Here is a 19191-nt window from a genome sequence, read left to right as displayed (position 1 = left end):
TCTTGTTTATTTACGAACACGGCATTTTATTAATTTTATCTTTTAGCAATTTGATGACTGAGAAGGATTAGTTAAACAAGTTTATTGAACAAAACTTTTCATTTTGTACACACGATCTTCTTAATTTCTTATATACAAGTAGTCTAACATCCGCAATAGGTGATGGAAGCAAAAATTATCTTTATGAAAACTATACGTAAATTTTTTTATGGCGATTGTCGCAATTGATTTAATAGTCATATTAGAAAATATTATCTATTAGTGATCTTCGTAACATAAAACAATCTTAATAAGTTAGTCTTTCTAAGGATAATTTAACGAACTTTGTTAATACTTTATTTATGTTTTAAATTATGAAAAAAGTTATAAAACCTTGGAGTCTAAATTATATTAGCACTACTATATATATGGAAAAAAAAATAGGTTAATAGTACTAATACTATTTTGATTAAACCCATAATAAGTGCCGTGTTACAAATATTGTATGTTTGATTTGATAATGATAAAGATATGCAATTTTTACCTACAAAAACATGTTGTAAATGTTTAATCCCAAGTCGATAAATTACTTATAATTTATAAACATTAAACGGGTGGTAAAATGCATGTGAACAAATCGTGACCAATCCGTGAAGAAAAATGGCAAATTCAAGATCAAAGCGTGAACAATTTTAAAAAAATTCGCGTGGGATTGTTAAAAAAAATTTAAAACCGTGATCGCTCCTCCAATTCTTATGAATATAAATGTGCATAAGACTGTTTGGAACTTGAAAATATGTTAAAAATGTGTAATGCATGTCATAAACGGTCATTGAGCGTATGTGGATGTGGCTATAGTGACTCAATAAATTTGACACATAAGCCCCGTCATGGATGCTGAAAGTCAAACTCTTGCATACTTTAGCATCATAAATTAGCCGTTTGGAAAAATGTCAACCCCATATTTATGAAAAGAAGTCAAATGTTCTTGCTGATGATGAAAATAATGTGCAATTTTTCTTGGTGCCAACTCTGATATGGATCCACCGATGATGAAGCACCATGTGTTAGGCTGTTCTAGTGTCGGGTATTACAGCTAGTTGGAAAATTGATTGGAGCTATACATATACTATATATATATTTATCATATATGAGCTAGCTTGATCATATATTATTAAATATATATATATATATATATATATATATGGCTGGTTATATTTCCAACATATAACCACTGAACCTTGATGAATTGCACATTCCATGATTTTAATTTTGGTTTCAATATCAGCTAACCTTACTAGCATAATGTCTATGCTATATGGTAAAGACTAAATCACTAATGTATAGTATTTCTCAAACTATAATAACATCGTTTTGTACTTTTAATTTTTGTTAGTTTTTAATGGATATACATGATTAAAACCATTTCAACCGGTTTAATCGTCTTTTAACTACCAAACCAATTCAACTAAAAACTGGATTTAAAAGACTGAAACAAACCACAATTTCTTTGCAAAGATAACATCCATTACACTCCAACTTTTAAAAATAATGGTATATGGTATCCTACCTTGTATTAATTGACACACCAGAATGTACGTGGTTCATAGGTCGGTAAATAAAACGATGTAGAAGTAAAGAACAAATCGTGGGCATCAAATACTTGAATCCAAAAGTTGGAATATAATTAATGAAGGGTCAAAATCGTGAATAAGATGGTACCATGAACAATATCTATGCAAGTTGTTGATAGATGTATTTATCCATTTCAGTCTCTTGACTACTAAATTCGAAATTAATGTTTCCCAACAACCTACTTTAATGAATAATCTCACATTTTCACCAAGCTAGATAATAAAATCATGAAGAAAGTTACGCCTCCAACAAACTTGTCCAGTTGTCCTAGTATCTACATATGACAATAGAGAGTTTGGTTATATAGAAATTAGAATCATCATCTCCTGGTATATATCAATTAAAAGGGAAAACGACGATATAGGTGAAGAAGATTATTAGAATTGCATGCTAAGGGAGATGAGATCATTGGAACTCCGTTTAAATTTAGAATGTGTAATTTCATATGTGGTCTTGAATGTTCTTTTTATTTATTTATTCTTTCAAGTTTTATTTTATTTTTAACTAACTGATAGGACTAAAAACATGTTTATGCCATATATTACATGACACGCTATTCTCACAAAAACTTAGAATTATATTGTCTACTATAAACTAAAAATATTTTGGTTGTGAAATGCTAATGGGTTGATAGCCCAACAGCATCCCAGACCTCCAATGAAGACTTGTTCCTTAGGCAACCAAGGTTCGAATCCAAGGGGCACAGGTTTTACCCCAAATGACATTCACTGCCGTAGATGTCGTGCCGTTTGACGATCTATCCGGAAGTTTTCCCTGAGGTGAACAGACTCTAACAAAAAATGAACATTAAAAAAAAAAAAAGCGTACTTATATGGTTAGTTTTGTTGTGTATAAAATTACAGTACACATTGTCCATTATTTTGAAGTTTTAGCAATATTATTGTTCTTGTGCGGTTTTATCAGGAAAAAAAACCAAAGCTGATCCATTTTAAATTAGAAAACCGAATTTAAACAGAAATCAATAAATCAAAAAACCATACTGCTATAGACCAAACATGAATTATTTGACAATGAGATAAGTGGCACTATGTACTGGTCTTTGAAATCAACTTGAAACAGTTGAGGTGTGCCAAGTAGGACTGATTCGGTCCTTTTTGATGCCATATAGTTAGGCCCGGTCTGGACAACTGGACAGGCTTTGCTGTTTTTTGTCAAGAAGGGCATTGATCATTGTTTTTAATCCAAGGTGAAAGATAAATCAACTTTACAACTTTATCTGTAAAGTTGGATTAACTCTAAACAAGGCCCACATAGGACACTAACACTTGGTTCAAAGTTTTTTTATTTCCAAAGCCCATTTACTTAATAAATCGGCCCAATACATACGTATTTCCCCAATTTGCAAAATCTCTCCCAAATCGGAATTGGAAAAAAAGAAATAGAAGAATAAAGGAATGGGATACGTACTGAGGGTTAGGTTGGCGTCGTTCTTCGCCGGAGCCGCGGTGGCATCAGTCGGCGGTTTCTATTTTATTCACAAGGATTACAAAATCGCTCATCAATCAATCTCTCAACAGGTATTATCTTCCACTTTATTTTATTTTCTAATTTTCATTTTCCAATTTAATTCCATATATGTTTAGCTATTGTAATTTTTGCTTCACTTTTGGTGTATGATTTTAGTAATGTAATATTAATTTATAAATGTAGATGATTTTGTATATATCGGAGTAGATCAAACCCCCTAAGGTAGTTGATTAACCATACACTTTATTATATTATTATATAAGTATTTATATATAAATATATATATATATTAGGGGAAAATGTCAGGATTTGGAGTTTTTTGTACGGAAACCGGCGAGTTAGATTATATATCTTGAGAAGCTTGTTTGTATGGAGAGAAATGTCGGGAGGATTTCCGTGCTCTGAAAATACAGGGGCATCGGTTTGGGGGAAAATAGTACATCAGAAAAGTGTTGTTACCGTAATCCTTATGATTTGTTACGAATATTTTTGTTTTGACTTTTTGGATAGTGATCTCGTGAACCTCACCAACATTGTCATTAGGTGAAAATGAATGTTTTAAGATATTATTATAGATACCAAAACTGTATATATCGGGTCCTTGTTTCCCGATGGATTGATGTAAAAGTTTGTGCGTTGAGCTGCATCTGTTACACAATAGCATACTTGGATGTTGGATGTAAAGATATTAGGGATTTAGGGCCGACTGTAGACTGTAGTGAAGGATGAGTGGTTTTATTGTTTTGTTCAATTGTTCCCCGGCTTTAGTTTTCTATAAAGTGATTTGTAAGTACAGATGCTGTAAGATAGGACACATAGTAACAATATAAGCTTGTAAACCTCAATATTGAAATAGTCGGCGTGCAAAGCATGAGGATTTTGTTTTCCTGAGTGTTTGAAAATTTACCATATCACATAAGGTAGCCACGTGTATAATAAAAACTCTATTGGACCATTAAGTTTCTTCTAGTATGTGATATGTGATTGGAACTTTCGAAATCAATTGGTGATTTGTGTCTTTACTCTTTAGTTGATTACTTGATTGGTCTGAGTTAGCATAAGTCATCATGACCTATGTGGCTTGATACCACTGCAACTTAGGTGGATATAATTTTGCCATTTGTGACATTGTAAAATCTTAGGACTTTTAGATAAGTTATCCTGCTGAGTTCTACTAAATTAAAATACTAGTGACTATCAATAAAAATTTTCTGGGGTATGTATAAACATGAGTTTGTGCACATTGGAACTCAGGAATCCAACTTAACTAACAAATTTGGCCTTTCATGATGAAACCTTGTAGGTTTTGGATTCGCGCATGACATTAAACAAGTGTAAAGTGTTGATGAACAAACAAAACCCAAATCTCATTATTCTCGAACTCTGCATTGTTTGGCATCGTCCAAAAAACTTACCAGTAGGATTACAAGTGCATATCAGCCAATTGTTTTCAGTAATATACTTTAGAAAAACTCACAATAAGGGAAGCGTAATTAAGATTGATTTCATTATGTTGTCGGAAAACAAACAGTACTAGTTAGACATTATTAAAAGAATTTGATATTAAAAATTGATCTAGAAGTAAATATAAAGAAGATGAATAAGGAAAACATGATTTGTTGTGTATTGTTGTTGGGACTTGGGACTATATCCTATTTAATATCATTTTGGAGAAGTGGTAGATAATTGGGTGATGGAAGGTAAAGGGGATTGTGAGACTTCTAGAGTTCGAGGGGACTGGGAAAGGCTATGATAGGGTTGGGAAGCAAAGTGTTTAGTTTTTTCAATTTCATACCTTGTTTTCTAGTTTTTGATCTTTACTTTTATTTGGATAATTCAAAATTTTGTTATCATTTTCTTTTCAAGTGAAATACACATGCCATTGTTCACATACTATGTTAAAGCATTCCATCTTGAAGGGCCTGAATACATAGAAATTTGGATCTTTCGGACCAAAAGGCCCATATTTCAAAGTCAAGAGATTAAGCGTAAGTATAGAACCTAAGGTTGCTTTTTGCAAATTACCCACGTGAACTAATATTACAAATTTGCCTAATGAGTAATAACTTTATATTCTTTATTAATGGATACCTTTGTCACATTTTTGATGGTATAGAGGTGTGTGTTGTTGTCTTAAGTAGCAATACCATTATGTCAATGGAAGTTTATATATTTGTATGCGTGAATGTGCATATGCATGTATCGATGTATGCATTGTTCACAACTTCACATTTGCCAATTTTTTACTGGAAGTGTTCCTAGGAAATGTTTTCCAACATAATCAGGGATACCCACATAAACTTGATGAGGCTTAAAAATAAACATTTCTAATTTTGAATCATAAATTACATATGGGAAAAACTATGGTAGTTTAACCCTGAGGCACACCTGCCTTCGGTTATAGGATTTTTAATTTGTTGGCTTTTCCTTTTTGGTGATTGTCTTGAAAACACATCCATATAGATTGACAAAAGTATGTATGAGATAATTATGTAAGATTATGTCAAGGCTAATAATGTTTGAGTTGATTGTTGACAATGTCGTGAGATTGTATACCTACATAACATATATATTGATGATGATCACTTTCTAAATTGTTACAATTCAGGGTTATCTTGAACTATGTTACTTATTATTTTTTGTTTAGGAATAGTTACCGGCCTTAGCTAAGCTTAGATTAAGAATCAGTCATTACGATTGATTCTGGTACTAATGTTGAACTGCAGCAACTGCTCATAGTATTTTTGACATAGTGAGCAAATAAATTTAATCGATGTGATAACTTGTGGTATATGCCGTGATTATGCTGTCTCACTGGACTAAAATGCTTAGACTCTTCTTTTATGTAATAAAACAGATAACTATGACACTGAAAAACGATATATGTATGAATACGTGTATGCATATTTGTTGATGGGATCCTCTATGCACAGTGTTAAATGTTGGGCACTTACCATGAGCCATACGTCATTGAAAATCTTATTATGTGGTCCATACAAAATATTTCATGTGTTAGTCAACATTTCCCTGCACACAAATTCTGAATCCGGACCGTCCAAACATTGATGGCTTTTATTGTGTTGGCCCTTTTGATTCATAGACTTTTATTTTGCTATTTAATTAGTGACTGGTTCTTAAGTTTTGATAAATTGTCATCTATCCGTGGTGCAGATGAACGACCTCTATAAATCTCTGGATGGACGAATCTCTTCATTGGAAAATTTAAAAGAAGTTGAGGCAATTAAGCCAGATGAAGTTGTAGAATGAAGAATTCCCAAAATCTTTGGTAGTTCAAAGCACATTATCTTTGACTTAAATGTTACTGAATGTTGTATGTCATGCTACATTTTAGTTACCTTTCTTTGTTTGCGGGTTTAATGATGGTGATGTTCACAAGCCATTTTTGTTTTTACTTAATAACAGAAGCATATTGAGAACTGCATGTTAGTGGAAGCTGTCCAATGAATTGGAAGGTATCCTAATGCTTATTTTGCCACTATCAATCTGATCAAAGATTTGGTTTGACTTGATAATCATTTTTGTTTTCCCCGCACTTCCTTTTATGGATGTGATGATGCATAATATAAACTTATACGGAGTATCATTTAAATTGTCTGTCGGGGAAGTTGTGACTTTTTTTGGTAGGTTAGAGCATTATGGTCATTAATAATACCTGGAGTGATGATAACTCAAGGTCATTTTCATGTATTGCTTCCTTATGGGCTGGCATTTTGATTCCATTTTACTCACGTGGACAGAAGTCTTCCTGGACTTGGATCAACCATTGGGACTCTGGCTAGTCCTATCTATTTAACACTAGCTGCAGAATGTCAGGTTTTTAAGTTATACTTTATGGAGTAGACGACCTGCAACTGCGATATACTATCTAATCTTAGATTAATGAAAATGAGATATTATGGAGAATAAATGGATTACATTTATCATAAATCCAGGGGATTTTAATCACTTGTTTGAAATGGGCCTGGTTTGCTAGATATATATCTTACGTCCTATTTTTTTTTATTATTATTATAATATATAATATTTGAATTATTGATAGGTTGATTATAGTTGTAATAAATTCATGGTTTACTGCTAACTGGTACCTATTTAGATTTTTCTGAAATGGAGGTAAAATGAACCCGAAAATATATTATTTGTATAAACTTTGAAAAGGATGATTCGATTTCTATAGGTTGTATGTATTAAAGATGAACTCTATGTTATTTTAACTTACTTGATTCGTTCATTTTCTTAGCTATGTTTCTTTATTTGATGGGATAAACATGACCCACAAATAATTAAATAGGTTAAAAGTAGCACATCTGTATGTCCACATCTCTATAGTAGCTTGTGGAACTTGTTTTGTTCATAGTCTTGTTTTATCGTAATAACATTCGTTATATATGTAGATTTTACTTGTAACTTTACATGTCTATTGTATCTCGAAGAGCTTGTTCAGGTCTTCGTCTTGCTAGGTGTTCTGTATAGTTGCATCTTATGTAGGTTGTACAATAAAACTTGGTAGGGGCCGAACTTGAGTGGATGTTATACATGGTCCCCGGAATTCAAAATGTCGGGGTTATGGCCTCTTGGAAGGTCGACCTATGTTACTAGAACTTGCGTCGGCCCACTTAGAATGACAAAGATTCAATAATTCAAGTGTAAATTTGACGTCTTCTTTTAGTACTGAAGTAAGCATTGAGGAATATGGTTAACTCTCGCCTCCTAAGTATAGGAAGTAAACAATGTTTGATTAAAAGAACAAACAAACAAACAAAATTTGGGGAGGCTAACTTTGTTGGGAAATCCATCCAAGAATTCTAGTTACAAACTTACAACAGAGTTCAGTGCTATTTATGATTTTACTGTATATCTTAAATCCTTTTTGTATACAGTTTGAGACTTTGAGATAGATGTCATGTGGGTATGATGGACAGGCAAGAAGTAAGAGATGATAGAGACAAAATGCACTAGATAGAACAATCCATGTGGTTTCAAAATGTGGTGGGAGATCGCATGGCCTACAAATTATATGCCTTTCCTTTCTACCCATATAAACTTAAACACCATCTATATCCGGCTTCCTATAATTGTATACATGTATAATCCATCACAACCTCATTTGGCCTTTTTTTTTTTGACAGCTGCTATACATACTATTAGTGTCGATTGATGAGCGCAATCGGTAGAGCAATTAACTAGGAAAAGACTGATGAACACAATTGCCTAGCTCACTATAAATATACTAAGCTAGTTAAGAAAAATGTTTAAGTTTTTATTAATATATGATGTCATAATTTTTAATGACTTTGCTACCAAGAGAGTGATGATGAGTGAGCATGTCAATAGAATAAAGAAGCGCATGTGATGTCTCCTCTTCCTTTTCACAATCTCCATCCATTAATCCATATCACCCTAGGTCCCTCCCTTTAAAAAAGCTTTGCTAGCCAACACTAAAGCTACAATATATATTTTATTTTATAAATTTATATTAGAAAATGGGTATTAAATCTTCCATAAGAAAAGAAGTTGATGCAATAGAAGATGACTATAACGATGATGATGATAAATACAAAAACCACCACATTCCAGGAAAAAGAAGATCACTCTAATTTCTCCAACCTTACTCTAAACCTTACCCCATCCCCAACCTGGAAACTATACGAAAATCCTTTCTATAGTTGTCCTCAAAACTATAATCATAACCAAGAAAACATAAGGCAGCAAGGCCAAGAACAAGAACAAGAAGAAAACAAGCAACTTCATCTACTCCATTTGCCCGTTTCTACTCGAAAGATTGCAGCATCCTTCTTTGATCTTACCTTTATCAAGCCATTTATGGATTCGGACCTCGAGACTGCTCAAAGCCAGATAACGGAGCTTAAAGCACAACTTGAATATGAACGTAAAGCGCGCAAGAAGGCTGAGTCCTTAACCAAGAAGTTGACAAAACAAGTGTCCGGAGAGAGGAAAGAAAGAGAAGCATTGGAGAAAGTATGTGAAGAGCTTGCGGTTCAGTTAACGTCTAGTAAGTCGGAAATCAATAGGCTGAAGATGGACATGGAAGAAGAAAGAAAGATGTTACGTGTGGCTGAAGTTTTAAGAGAAGAAAGAGTTCAAATGAAGCTTAGTGATGCCAAACATTTGCTGGAAGAAAAGATTTCGGAATTGGAAATTACGAAAATAACCCATCACAAGCATAATAATTATGATCAAGAAGAGTCTGAAAATGATCACACTATTGTTATATCAGCCGGAAATCCACTTAAGTTACAAGGTAGAAAGCAGGTGTCATTAGAGCCTGAAAACCCACACATTAAACGTGGAATCCGTGGGTTTGTCGAGTTTCCACGGGTTGTTAAAGCAATCGGGTCGAGAGGTAGGAACCTGGGTACCAAATTAGAGTGTCAAAAGGCTCAACTCATGATACTATTGAAACAGAAGACACAAATCCAGTCGAACAATCTAATCACGAGTTGAGTACGTTTAATTTGATCATGATCAATTACACTTATAATTATTACTACTATACTAGTATTAATTTTTTCATTATAAATAACTAAGTTGATGTTGGTTCTTGGTGATTAAGTAATAATTCAGAAATTCTAGTAAAATTGTGTGTTTTTATTGATGTGTTTTTTTTTTTTTTTAAGATCTCATAGTGCTTGTAATATTGATGAAATGTTGTATGTAACTTTAGATTATTCTTTTGAAATGGTGGTAATGATTCAAGGACCATTGGCACATGGTTTACCTTTACCTCAAATAAATATATAGTAATAAAATGGTGGACCTCTCTTATTATTATCTAAGCATTTTCTTTTGCTATATATATCAAGCTCTTTTTATTTCTCGTCATATCATTTTGTATGATTGTTTCTAGGATCCTGAACAACATGTAGATGCATATAACATGTCTTATTTAAGTCACGACTAGAAAAAGTATATATAAGAGAAATTGGTAAAACATAATAGATATGAAATTTAAGATTTGTAGTTGCATTTTTTAAAATTAATTCTAATTAAATGAAAAAAAAAGGAGGTTTTTCCAATTGAGATTAAAAAAATATATATAGCTTTCTAATTTTGACAATTCACCAATATATAATTAATAACTGCATCCGTATAATCTACAAAGTTTAGAGACAATTTGATGTAACACTGTCGGGTACTCAAAAACATTGTATCTACTCCATATAGAATTTAAAATAATCAATTGATCGGATAAAAGCATAAAATAGACAAAAGAGGGATGGGAACATACATGAGGAAAAAGAGAAACGTAAGTTAAACGAAAAAGGCAAGTGGTTTTGACAGATAATTCATGGGCAAGTTTTACTCTTTTCATTCCAACATGGAGAAGACATATTCGTATCTATATTCTCAATCGGAATAACGAGTATTGTCCATGCATATCTCCTAATTATGAGGAAAACATAAACTAATTTTTCAGACTTTTTTGTGGGTCTCTAAATTCAAATTGTTTGAAGTTATACCTTTTATTAAATGGCAAAATTTTAAATCGTTAACTGACCATCACTGAAGCATCACCGTGCTGATATTATCATATCATGTTACAACACCAATTAAGTCATCAATTCAAGAGAAACCTGATAATTTTGAGAAATGCACTTGTAAGATTCAAATCAAAGACCTTATGGTGTTATCGAGTCTTATCTCATCTTAAAGATACTAGTTCATCTAGCTTGAAGTTATACTTGCAATTAATATGCGATTGAAATTTTGAATATGTAACAAAAGAGTCTGAAGTGATTAACAATGAATCTATTAGGGTGTGGGAGTGCCTCGCAACTCCTCTCTTCCCTGATTTTTTCCCTCCTCCCCACTCGTTGCCTAATGCTAGTAATGCCTCACCACCCCTCCCCTCTCATCCCCACCCTTTTCTATTTAATTTAATTTTTTATTTTTAATCAAATAATAACTAAACCTTTTACTAAAATACATAAACACTACAAAATTAAACAGTTTATAAAAAAAAAATTTAAAAATACAAAATTTTTAAACACTATAAAATTAAAACAATATTAAAGTATGTTAGAAGAAATAAAAAATAATAAATTATATAAAAAACATTTTAACCCATTTTAATAAAAAGTTAAAAGTCTATGGGGTAAAGTGTAAAATGAAATTTCATATATTTGACTTTGGCTGCTGCGGCTTGTCTTCTCCAAAACTATATATATATATATATATATATGGGAAAAGGGAATATAAGGCTGTGCGGCACTTAAGCTTAGGTGTGGAACCCCTCACATGCTAATATTTTATTATTTCTTGTTTAATGAATAAATGCATGGGCCCCCATGATTTTTATGGATTAAAAAAATAATATGTGAGTGTTTCACACCTAAGCTTAGATACCCGACAGCCTTATATTGCCATCCCCCTATATATATATATATATATAGATGGAAATGAATATTTTATTAAATAAGAAAAAAGAAAAAAAGGAAAGCAATAATGAGTAACGGTTGAATCAATAGGCACCACAACCAACACCATGGTCACCAATTTGCTCCCCACCCTATCGGTACTGGGGGTCGGCACGGTGTTCAATCCGGTACCGGATGGATACCATTCTCCTCCCCAAGGCGCTCCGTCACCCTGAGATTTAGAAGGTTATATCAATATATGAATGATCCTATTCAATGAGCTCAAAATTCAAACCTCATTGTAGGCATAGGTTTATTTCATAATATTTAATCCGTTTAACAATATTAATTTGGCTATTTCAAAAGGAAAATATTTTTAAAACAAAAGATAAAAAAAATTATACTTCTCAGTTGAGAGGGTATTAAACGATAAATATGTGACCAATTCCTAATCCTATTCTTAAGCAATTAATTAATATCACAGTTTATATGTTTAGTCCATATCAACTTATAAGTTGTATTGCACCATTCATGTCAGTATATCACACAATTTAGTCCCACTTTACTGTTATGTAGTAAGTTGCAACATACCGGAACCCAAACACGAAGTAGGGTCCTAATTGCTTAATTAAGTTACGATCCAATCTTCCAATGGTTTAGTGAGATTTCCATAAATAATTAAAACGATAGTCACTTGGACCAATACTAGGTTTAGAAATGGGTTCGGCCCATTATCATCTGGGCTTAGTATTACTTTAAATTGTGAGTAATAGTCCAATTTTCCAACCAAACAACTCACAAATGGAACCAATGAACCATACAGTTTGAAACTTTAAATACCCATAACTTCATAAGATATGTAGAACATAATATAAACTTCTTTTGGTCGAACATGTTATGTAATTTGAGTAATAAGTACCAACTTTAATTTACGGTTTATATTAATTTGTGGTTATCATATTATTATCAAATAATAATAATATTATAAGAAATTAATTAAATAATTTAAGATTATGTTAATCGCTAAGATTATGGTTGGATCAGTGGTAAACACCCTTGCCTCTGGAGACAAAGGTCATGGGTTCGATCCTCATTCCATGCAAAGGTTGGAGGGCCTTTTCTACCATTTAGGTAGAAACTAGAAGCAGCCTCTCTACTTAGGTAGAGGTAAGGTCTGCCTACATCTTAACCTCCCCCATACACCGTCAAAGTATTGGGGCTCAAAACCCGCGGAAGGCGGCACTAAGCAGTTACTTACTTACTTTTTTTTATACAATTGATAGATAATTTATGTTAAAGACAATGTTTTGATGTATTCAGATAAGTAATCTATACTATCTCTATAATAAATAAAAGACAATTGTCTTTCAAAAGTATTTTTAGAAAAAATATAATGTGACAAGTCTACAAATTTACATAAAAATACTTTATTTTAATTATGATGTCATAAATAATTTACAACATTATAATTAAAAATAGCTCACTTAATGCTTATTTAAAATTCTTAATCTTTTATTGCAAACAAACAAATTTATTTTATATTGTATAATATCCTTTTATGTTTTGTTAATGCAATGATTACTTTAATTTACAAATTATTGTGTTATTTAATTCACTATCTCCAAATTGATTTAAAATATATTAATAAAAAAATTACATGCATATTATTTAGTTTTATAATTTTAATGAAAACGTCCGGGTTGAACCTATGTAACTTCGCTAGTATTATAAAAAATAATAGCATTTTATTTTTTGAATTGATGAAAATAACTTAACACCCTTAAAATGTTTTTATCTAAACTACGTCTTTAATATTAATGATTAAATTACACTATCAATCCCTTATCTTTTGAAATTTCTCCATCAACCTTTTACATCAATTATCTACACCACTCGACGGCTCATCTACCACCAACAATCGCCCCCACGACCACATCGTTGCCGCCACGACCAACGCCGCATTGCCCGGGTAACGTGTTAGTAAATAGTTAATCAATGTTTTGTGTATTGTGTTGCAACTAGTTTGTATTTGTTGTAGATGGTAGTATGGTAAAATTATTGTGTTTGTCTTCTTCATGAAAGACTTTGTAATTATCCATAGAGTTGATTGTACGGATGTCATCAAATCAAATAATCAAGTTTTGAATTTTTCATTTATAAATTGTCACCGACGGGGCGATGATCCTTCATTGTTCACTTAAAATCAAATTTAATTGAAGGATCTTGCTAACTTATAGTTTTGGTTATTTATGAATTTGGCAATCACGACACAAATATCCCATGCTGTCAAGAGAGAGACAAATAGATATAGATACAAATATATATATATAGAGGTAAGCCAGCTAAAATGTTCAAAGCTAGCAAAATTCAATTCACAATATACAACCTCATCAATTAAACCCTTTTAAGCCTTCATATCTTCTTCCAAAATGAGTTCTGATAATAATCACAAAACAGTAGACGATGGTAGCGGAAATGAAATCTCCGGAAAACCACCTTCGTCGCAGGCTGAGTGTGACGTCGGTCTAGCTTTAAACATGCAACATACTCACCCAAGTAAAAAAATAAATCTCATGCCTCATCCTTCTCCATATCATAATCATCCCAAATATCATCAAACTTCTATTGAATTCGGTGGTGGTGGCAGGCAGGTTTTTGAACCATCTAGCAATCATATTGCATTTGCAACTTCACCAAACTACACCACAGGTCTTAATTATGCTTAACACATGTTTTGTATAACTTATTACGAAACTTTTCTTGCTAAGTTGGAATTAATTAATAAATAAGAATGTATATATATATATGCAGGTGGTGTAATATTTACAGCATCTCAATTGCAAGAGCTTGAGAACCAGACAATGATTTACAAGCACATTATGTCTTCCATCCCTGTTCCACCTCAACTGCTGTTTCCTTTCTCCTCCCAATCAAACAGTAATTTGTCTTCAAAAAGTGTTCTTTTCCCCCAAAAAATTTTCAATTAGAATGGCATTAGTATATTTAGTAGTGAACTTATATTCTTCCCGTGTGATTTGGAATAGATTATCTGATTATTGCGTTTTCCAAAATGTAGATATTGAGTTGTAAAAATTAGGTACACTAAGTGTTTGATTACATAGTGGTCAAATTATCAATATTAATTTGCATTAGTGTATATATTGAGTTGTAGGCCAGGTAGCTGAAACAAAACTGAATTTGATTGTTTACTGGTCATGAATAAATGTGAATTCTAATTTGATGACCAGAATTTATCCAAGACTATTACAATAACTTCAAAATGATAGAAGTACATGCAAACATTAATTATATCCTGCAAACCGTTTTGTTACATTTGATTATCTGATTTTCATTATTTCACACCACATATTTATTTTATGACTCGGGTATATATCTTCAAGAGGACTTAATAAACTAACTATAACTACACTCGATGTTGAACCTTTACATTGTTTTTTACTAAATAATTGACTAATAATGTTAGGGTCCGACTCAGAGCCATGGAGGTGTAGAAGAACAGATGGGAAGAAATGGAGGTGTTCAAGGGATGTAATGCCCGATCAAAAGTATTGTGAGCGACATGCTCACAAGAATCGACCTCGTTCAAGAAAGCATGTGGAAACTCATCAATCTCAAACGCAAATTACACACAATTCATCAAAACATCTCAGTAGTAGTACTAAAGACAATTACAACACTACCCTTCCTCATTCTCCAACTATGTCACCTTCCTGTCAACAATCCAGGTGGGTATTCTTGGTATAAACAGAATTAAATTCACTGTCATGTGTCATCATATATATTTGGTAAAATTTAATGTTCTCTGTGAATCTTTGCACCCTCAAATTGTTTATGTTCACATATTTATTTGGTTTTCTTGTTATTATTTACACATGTATGCAAGTGGGTCAACTACTCACTACTGTCTTATTTGTTTTCATGCATGTCATTTAATGTTGTGGGGGTGGTTTTTTCTGAAGTTTGTTGATGAAGAATGGCACTATCCCTTTGTCTTCATCAAACCAAAAGATTCAGAAGCCAAGTGTAGTAGGATCAAAAGGAGACCACTTTTTTCAAGATCTTGGTGGAAGAAGTAGTCATGACCATGATTTGGTTGGTGATAATTGCTTTCTTAGCTTGATGCAACCTGGTGGAAACGATAATAATAGTAGTGATGATCAAGATGATTTGTTTCAATTGGGAATTGGGATGTTGAATGCAGACGATTCCAACACTACACATAACCAATGGGCGCACCAGGGTTCGTGGTTGGGTGGACCTTTGGGTGAGGCTTTGTGCCTAGGGGTTGCGAGTTCATTGAACCAACCTCCTAATGTGACCTCTTCTCATGATGTTAGTCATCATGGGCTTCATGATTAGTATTTTGTTCGGCTTTTTTTTTTCTTTTTCCTAGCTTCTTCCTATTAGCATTTAATTAGTTCGTTTGACAAGAATGTTTTTTGATTCACATACATATGAACATGTCGTTTCAAGTTACATGTACGTCCATGTACATAGTCGTGTAGGTCATGCTGATACCCAGACAACTTTTGTCATGCGACAGTACTAACACTTTTTTAAAATGGCTAGATAGTAACCTATCATATTGTCCAGCGTGTATAAGATATTTTATCGAAGGGCCGGTCTCTGACTTAACAGTAAGTGTGGGAAACCATAAACAAATTACACATTATATTACTAGTCTTAATACCTATATATATATATATATATATATAGTACGAGTAATGCATCACTTGTGAGTTATAGTCTGACCAAATCAAATATGTGAATATATATGTATATGCTTTTTGAAAGAAAAAAGTCTTCTATTTACATGTTTCTTGGTACGGTTTGGGACCGAAGTGGTTCTCGACTGAAATCAAACTTATAAGGCCTGTGCTTATAGGCAGGCCGTCCTCAGTACTTTTTGCCTGCCACGTTAGCATCACATTTCTCAGGACTCTCTTCAGGACACTCACTGCCTATAAGGACAGCTTCTTCAGAACTTCTTCACCACATTATCAATTCTTTTAACATTTTTTATAACTTTATATATATTTAACATTAAAACACACTTAGTTAATTGAAAAAACACATTTTATTATTAAACCACACCATACTTAATTTTGGGTGTAGGAAAGTCAAGAAGATTTTGAAGCATGTCATCGCCAATGTTCTTGTTTTTGTTTTGATTTTGGGTGTTTTTCTTAGGCATGGTTTGGTTGAGGATTTTAGGTGTTAGATTTTCGGTTGTAAAATGTGAAGAAGGAAGAGGTATGCTTTTTTTTTTGACAGTGGAGTGTGCTACAAATGAAGAAGACGACCAACATAGCCGTTTAAATTCAAATTTTTTTTTAATTGGATCACACGTGAAGAAGTTGGCCCACAAGGAGCGTCCAAGAGTATTCTCCGTGAAGAAGTTTTGGCAAGACGCAGAAGAAAGAAGCTCACGTTCAATAAGGAGTCTGCGTCTTGGGAGCATTGGGACGCGCGAAGAAGACCCTATAAGCACTGCCCTAAGAGATAGTTTTAAATCTGTCTAGCTTTTGGTTTAGTAAACGCTTTATAATTTTTGTTTTTAAACTACTGTATCTAATTCTTCAACGCTAATTGATCTGACCCACACCAGCACTCCTCTCTATTTGAGATCCAAGCTGCACAACATCCCCGGTTATATTTTTAACAACACATTTCCATTAAAACCAATCTGATACTCACAGAGACCCATTTTCAAATGGTTCTGATGCAGTAGTTGATGTGTTTCACTTTGTCACCAATTTTCACTTTATCATTAGTAGCAGTAATACATACACATTCTTCATGAAGAAAAAGATATGAGATAGTTAATCTGTATCACATATATTTGTCTATCTATGGTGCCAATGGTGGCACAAGCAGCCGAATAGGAGTACCGTCTATATTTTTGTAGCATCTAATGCCATGTCTTAGGTGTTCATCACAATTCATTAAGATCCAATCTCCATCTTCATCCAAATACTTGAGCTTGTAAGTCCCAGGTTTCAATTCCCACCTCTCGTTAATCTGATTCTTAAGAGCGAGAACCATTGCTAATGAAGTTGGGAGGTGGAACTCCAACACCTCATCCGCATACTCTACTTGAAAGGGTAGTAAGAAATCTTCATCTGCTCTGTTATTCACTATGAATGTCGTACATGTCCCTAACTTCCTCTTCTGCATAAATCTTCCAGCATGTTGTTGTTTCAAGTCCTCCTCTTGCAACAATAATGGGATTGAATTTATCTTGCCTCTCACCTCCATATTGTTATCTGCAATCGATTCACTATGACTATCGTACATGTCACTTAACTTCCTTTTCTGCATAAATCTTCTAGCATGTAGTTGTTTCAAGTCCTTCTCTTGCGGCAATAGGATTGGATTTGTCTTGCCTCTCACCTCCATGCAATCCTCTGCCACCTGTCTCCTTGCTTCTTCCAATGCTTTAGGTATTGGTGACAATCTCTTACCTTCCAGAATATTAAAGAACCCCATTCCACTTCCTGTAGAATTCTCAACATCTACAACACGTAACCTGTCACCAAGTTTTGAGCCAGAAGCAAACTTAAAACTTGGCAAACACCTCTTTAGTGTTGAAAACAGTGCCTCAAGTAAGATTATATAGTTTCGTTTTCGGGGCCATAAGAATTCAAAGGCATAATCAAGATCTCCTGTGTCAATGCTCCTTAAGCATATCCCAAGACAACTGCATTCAACAGTGGCAGGGAGTAACTCTGATAGTTTCTTATTCCCAATTTCTTTATTATTAGTGGCAGGGAGTAACCCCAATAGCTTCTTATTCCGCATTTCTTTATTAGCACAAGGTTCATAAATATCGATACAAAAGTGTGGCTTATAAGTTTCAAGTATCCTCCCAACAACTCCATGCTTGATTTTCAAAGGAAGTGTATCGCAGGTGTCATAATAATCCTTAACGGCAGACAAAAGATGATCATCATCCAAATCAGCACTACAATAGCCAGTATATTTGACCGCAAACATTTGTTTATTGGTTTGAATCCCCTCCAAAGAACTTGGATTCTTATAAGGGATCCAAACTTGAGCAGCAGCCAAGTCAGGCGATTCACAAACAATCTCTAATGCTTCTTTAATTTCACGTGTGCGTGTTTGACACGGGGTATACTCTGCTTACATACAAAAACAGAAGTATTTCATTCAAGATTTGAATGGCTGTTTGCTCTAGCTATATATAATATCAACCATTGTATGTAAAGACAGAGAATTATGGTTTACTTACCTTGTCTGGCAAACATTGTTGTACACGAAACATACTCAGACCAACACTCTGCAAATAAGACATGAGTAAAGAGGCAAAGTTAGTAGATCAAATGTCAGTATTCATTTAGATATGAAAATAGTAATAAGGTTGTACTAAGTAGCAGAAACATATATATACATGTGTGTATATATATACCTTCAGTGCATGTGTCATCTCTTTGAAAATTGTAAACAATTCAAAATCCTCCACAGAACACTCAATAACACCAACACAATACGGAGAGGTAGAGGGATCAAAAAGAGGGAGCATAAAATAACATTTCAATTCACAATCTAAAGCAGCATCCATCAATGGAGACGACCCTTTAAGACTAGTCATATCCCCAACTAACTCTGGCAAATGGTTAAGGAATGCGGTGGCAGGTGGACCATTTATCAT

General features: G+C 33.3%; 4 protein-coding genes across 4 annotated transcripts; 3 read left to right on the top strand and 1 right to left on the bottom strand.

Annotated features, from left to right (window-relative positions):
* The first annotated feature begins 2963 nt into the window (after window positions 1–2963).
* Window positions 2964–6635, top strand: LOC122585136. The gene is made up of 2 exons (XM_043757241.1): window positions 2964–3152; window positions 6274–6635. Exons 1-2 carry the CDS (start codon window positions 3030–3032, stop codon window positions 6367–6369), a joined length of 219 nt encoding a protein of 72 aa, XP_043613176.1. The 5' UTR covers window positions 2964–3029; the 3' UTR covers window positions 6370–6635.
* A 1860-nt stretch (window positions 6636–8495) lies between these two features.
* On the top strand, window positions 8496–9917 carry LOC122610131 (protein BRANCHLESS TRICHOME-like). The gene has a single exon (XM_043783126.1). The coding sequence runs from the start codon at window positions 8650–8652 to the stop codon at window positions 9583–9585; it is 936 nt and encodes a 311-aa protein (XP_043639061.1). The 5' UTR covers window positions 8496–8649; the 3' UTR covers window positions 9586–9917.
* Window positions 9918–13869: 3952 nt separating this feature from the next.
* Window positions 13870–15995, top strand: LOC122585296 (growth-regulating factor 8-like). Its single transcript, XM_043757422.1, has 4 exons — window positions 13870–14207; window positions 14310–14435; window positions 14983–15244; window positions 15479–15995. Exons 1-4 carry the CDS (start codon window positions 13928–13930, stop codon window positions 15876–15878), a joined length of 1068 nt encoding a protein of 355 aa, XP_043613357.1. The 5' UTR covers window positions 13870–13927; the 3' UTR covers window positions 15879–15995.
* A 1374-nt stretch (window positions 15996–17369) lies between these two features.
* LOC122593965 (protein NLP6-like) lies at window positions 17370–19191 on the bottom strand. Its single transcript, XM_043766444.1, has 3 exons — window positions 18949–19191; window positions 18807–18819; window positions 17370–18658 (listed from the first exon to the last, which is right to left on the bottom strand). The coding sequence occupies exons 1-3, from the start codon at window positions 19189–19191 to the stop codon at window positions 17370–17372; spliced, it is 1545 nt and encodes a 514-aa protein (XP_043622379.1).

The sequence above is a fragment of the Erigeron canadensis genome, chromosome 1, assembly GCF_010389155.1.
Source record: "Erigeron canadensis isolate Cc75 chromosome 1, C_canadensis_v1, whole genome shotgun sequence".
Classification (NCBI taxonomy): Eukaryota; Viridiplantae; Streptophyta; class Magnoliopsida; order Asterales; family Asteraceae; genus Erigeron; species Erigeron canadensis.
Note: the sequence above shows the minus strand (reverse complement) of the source record. Positions and strands in the feature narration are given on the sequence as shown.

Excerpts from the sequence above, each read along its gene's own strand:
- LOC122593965 (XM_043766444.1), bottom strand. The coding sequence starts at position 19,191 with ATGATAAATGGTCCACCTGCCACCGCATTCCTTAACCATTTGCCAGAG.
- LOC122585136 (XM_043757241.1), top strand. The coding sequence starts at position 3,030 with ATGGGATACGTACTGAGGGTTAGGTTGGCGTCGTTCTTCGCCGGAGCC. Across the intron at positions 3,153-6,273 it reads ATCAATCAATCTCTCAACAG|ATGAACGACCTCTATAAATC; the intron begins GTATTATCTTCC and ends TCCGTGGTGCAG.
- LOC122610131 (XM_043783126.1), top strand. The coding sequence starts at position 8,650 with ATGACTATAACGATGATGATGATAAATACAAAAACCACCACATTCCAG.
- LOC122585296 (XM_043757422.1), top strand. The coding sequence starts at position 13,928 with ATGAGTTCTGATAATAATCACAAAACAGTAGACGATGGTAGCGGAAAT. Across the intron at positions 14,208-14,309 it reads TTCACCAAACTACACCACAG|GTGGTGTAATATTTACAGCA; the intron begins GTCTTAATTATG and ends ATATATATGCAG. Across the intron at positions 15,245-15,478 it reads CCTTCCTGTCAACAATCCAG|TTTGTTGATGAAGAATGGCA; the intron begins GTGGGTATTCTT and ends TTTTTTCTGAAG.